Source organism: Talpa europaea (genome assembly GCF_964194135.1).
Source record: "Talpa europaea genome assembly, chromosome: 8".
In the NCBI taxonomy this organism is placed as follows: Eukaryota; Metazoa; Chordata; class Mammalia; order Eulipotyphla; family Talpidae; genus Talpa; species Talpa europaea.
The window spans coordinates 59,750,192-59,753,402 of record NC_140075.1 but is presented as its reverse complement, the minus strand read 5'-3'; the positions used below and the strand labels follow the sequence as shown (position 1 = coordinate 59,753,402).

Genomic DNA, 3,211 nt, shown 5'->3' with positions numbered 1-3,211 from the left:
TATATGCTATCATTTTGCCAGTATGTATTTCCAAATTTTTAATGCTTCACTGCTGACTTTCGGGAATTACAAAAGGCAGCTGTTTTCAAAACACTCCTTGTGATGAAGTTAATGAGTAGCCAGTTTTTGTCTCAAAATTTCCACTGATTTTATTCAGCAAATCCCTTAACTTTGGGCTCCTATGTATACTAGCATCACAGGGATGCTCTGGTATTAAAATGAAGTGACTTAGATGAAAGCACTTTATTTCAAAGCATTTGCTATATAAATACATATAATGACTAAATTCCAGAAGATAGGATGGGAGAGAGCTAAGCTAACCAGTATTCTAAAAGAAACTTCACTATAGAAAAGTCCAGACTCATAGGTCTATGTCTCCATTTCTCTTTGAGGTGTTTAACAGAATGGGTTCCTAGAGAAAAAGGACAAGCAATAGCAGAGGAGACAGAGCCTGAGACAGCTCAAATGTATTACTCATTGCTGATTAAGGAGTAAGTTAAAAGCCACTCCTGGGCCATCATCCATTCGGGGTGACATCTATTTGTCAAAGTGCACAGGTACCATTGCCTCACAGGCAATAACAACACGCCTAATGCTAGATGTGGCCCTATATCTGCAGTTGGGGGCCCTGGAGCTTCCTGTCTCCCTGCAGTCTGTGACCTTCATTACACCCTCATGGCAGTTCATCCTGCCATTCTTGCACTGGATAGTGGTGGTACTGCAGATACTGCGAATGTTCCAGATGTCTTCATGGATGAAGGTGTTGACGGGTTTGCAATGATTCTGGGTCATCTTCCGTCTTTGCATCATCAGGTTGCAGTAGCCGTCATTGCCACCTACTACCTGAGGGTCCACATGTTGCCGCAGGAATCGTCGGAACATGTAATCCTGACCGTAGGAGGGTTGCACCAGCCCCAGCCCCAGCAGGGTCAGCACCAAGAGCAAAAGCAATGAGTGGATCCTCTGGAATGCCATCATTATCATGGAGGTGCCTAGAGAAACCAAGGGGCAGAGAAGAGAATGTAAGAATTGGTTACTGGAGAGGTGTTGAGAATGGCAAACTGATATTTCCTCTATAGTCTCCTTGTTCCTCATTTTACAAGTACCATCTCCCCACTCTGCTCACTTCCCCCACTCCTGCTCCTTCGATAGTTTGAAAACAAAAATTTCCTCTTTTATAGAGAGAAGCTTCAATGGCCAGTACAACTCGGGGCAGAGACGACAGCATCCTGGTGTGCATGGCCTGCATGGTCAGCATGTGAGAAGGGAGAAGAAGCAAATAAAAATGGAACTGGGGTTGTCTGCCTCTTGAGATAATTCTAGTCATGTGATCTTTGAAGAGTGGTTCCCGAGAGACTCAGAATTGCAAAAGTTTGGGTACACTCAGGACATAGCAAAGAAAGTTGATGAATTGATTTTAATTCCTTACATCTGGGAATTGAGGAAGGTGGAGAAATGAGGACAGAGAAATATTTGCGTTTAGCCTTTTCTCCCATGGGGCTATTCTTCTAATGGTATTAAAATCAGGTTCTTTTTGGAAATCCTGTTAATCCTATATAAAACAAAACCCAAAACAAAAGTGCCCAGACACAGTGCTTTGAAGATGGTATATATCGCTTGAATGAACAAAATGAGTGAGCTAGTAAACAAATGAAACAAAATGGGTATAGAAAGTGAAGGTGTGTCCCAAGCTGTGGAATTCACAGATAAGAAAAGCTAAGAAGCACTAAAAAATAAATACTAATCTCTGCACAATTGAAACACACAGGCCTGGCCATATATCCATTGCTCATATAATCTACATTTTGCCTGTCTTGGTTGTTCGTTATTGTTTGTCTTTCTTAGTTGCAGGATCATTATATTGGCAGTGGGAAATAAACACATGTTTTAACAGCATTAAAAAAACTCCAGAACAAAACCAATGTATTGCTATGGAATTTCAGAATACTACTTTTGTTTGATTGAAGAAAGAAATCCAGGCTGTCTCTAAAATCTATGCTCATTCCACACCTTCTGCTGCTGCTCTCATCTCACTCCCCAAATACTCAGCAGGTTAAATATGCTCAGAATTGCTTCTCTCTAGTAACAGTTTGATGGCAGTGGAAAGACTTGTATCCCTCATCCACTCTAGCTAGCCCGATGCTGTCACCTAGCTGTCACTCATGGAACTGCCTGGAACCACCATGAACTCAGGAGCTGTGAAACCCCCTGACCTGCAGTGAGGCTAGTGGGGCTGATTCACTACAGCAAAGAGGAGTCATATAGGAATCAACAGGAGGTGAGCAACCCCAAGTAGTGAGGACAATTCTTTTTTGAGAGTCAGACAGGCCCACTTCTATAGGAGCAGTACAAGGGTTGGTCCAGGCTGAACTTGTGTGATATCTGAGTCCCGCTGTCCTTTGCTTTCAAAGATGCAGCTTCATGTTGGCAGGTCACACTGACTTAACCATTGATGAGGGACCTGAAATTTATTCCACCTAAAACTTATCCTTTAGTTGGTGATAATGTGCGGTATCAAATGTGACTATCATACTTTTAAATGCCACCTCCTACATGCTCAGGCATCTTTTACCTGTGCACAGAAAGATGGCTTTAGCTCATCTTCCTATTGCTGCAGCTGTAGAGCTCAGAAGGAGAGGGAAATGAAGAGGTTGTGGGAAGAGGGGTGCCAGGGAGAAATGAAGCCCGATTTTCTCCTCATCCAAAGACCAGTGGCTACAACTCCTGATGGGCTATTGGGTCAAGGTTTCATCAAGACACTGTACACTTGGGGTTGTTTTTCCCAAATCTAATCTTGCACCTCTAATCTTGCATGGCTCTACTTTCCCTCATTCTACATTTCTGTGACCAAGATCATGTTCAGCACGATAACTAGCTACAGAGAATACCTCAGCTAGTCATGGGTGAGCAAATCCATCATCTCAGCCACACTAACCAATTGTTTTAAGAAGACACAAAAAATAGTTGTGAACAGAAGTCCAGTGTATCAGTGGATGCATTTCAAGGCTCTAGCTACAACAGAAAATGAAGTAACAGCCAAGTCATTCCAACACTGACTTTTTTTTAAAACATCCATTTTCACACAAGAACTGGGGTACTTGGTCAGAGGCACGGGAGGGTGAGAGGATTCACCAGAGACAGAGTGAGGAACAGAGCAGGCAGATGGACCAAAAACACTGCTGAGGGGAGCAGCGGGTGAGACAGGAGAGGT

The 3,211-nt window shown here is 43.0% G+C and overlaps 1 protein-coding gene across 1 annotated transcript; it reads right to left on the bottom strand.

Annotated features, from left to right (window-relative positions):
- Positions 1–537: 537 nt before the first annotated feature.
- RNASE4 (ribonuclease A family member 4) lies at positions 538–978 on the bottom strand (the record flags this gene model as incomplete). The annotated part of the gene is made up of 1 exon (XM_084240731.1): positions 538–978. One exon carries the CDS (start codon positions 976–978, stop codon positions 538–540), a length of 441 nt encoding a protein of 146 aa, XP_084096857.1.
- Positions 979–3,211: the final 2,233 nt, after the last annotated feature.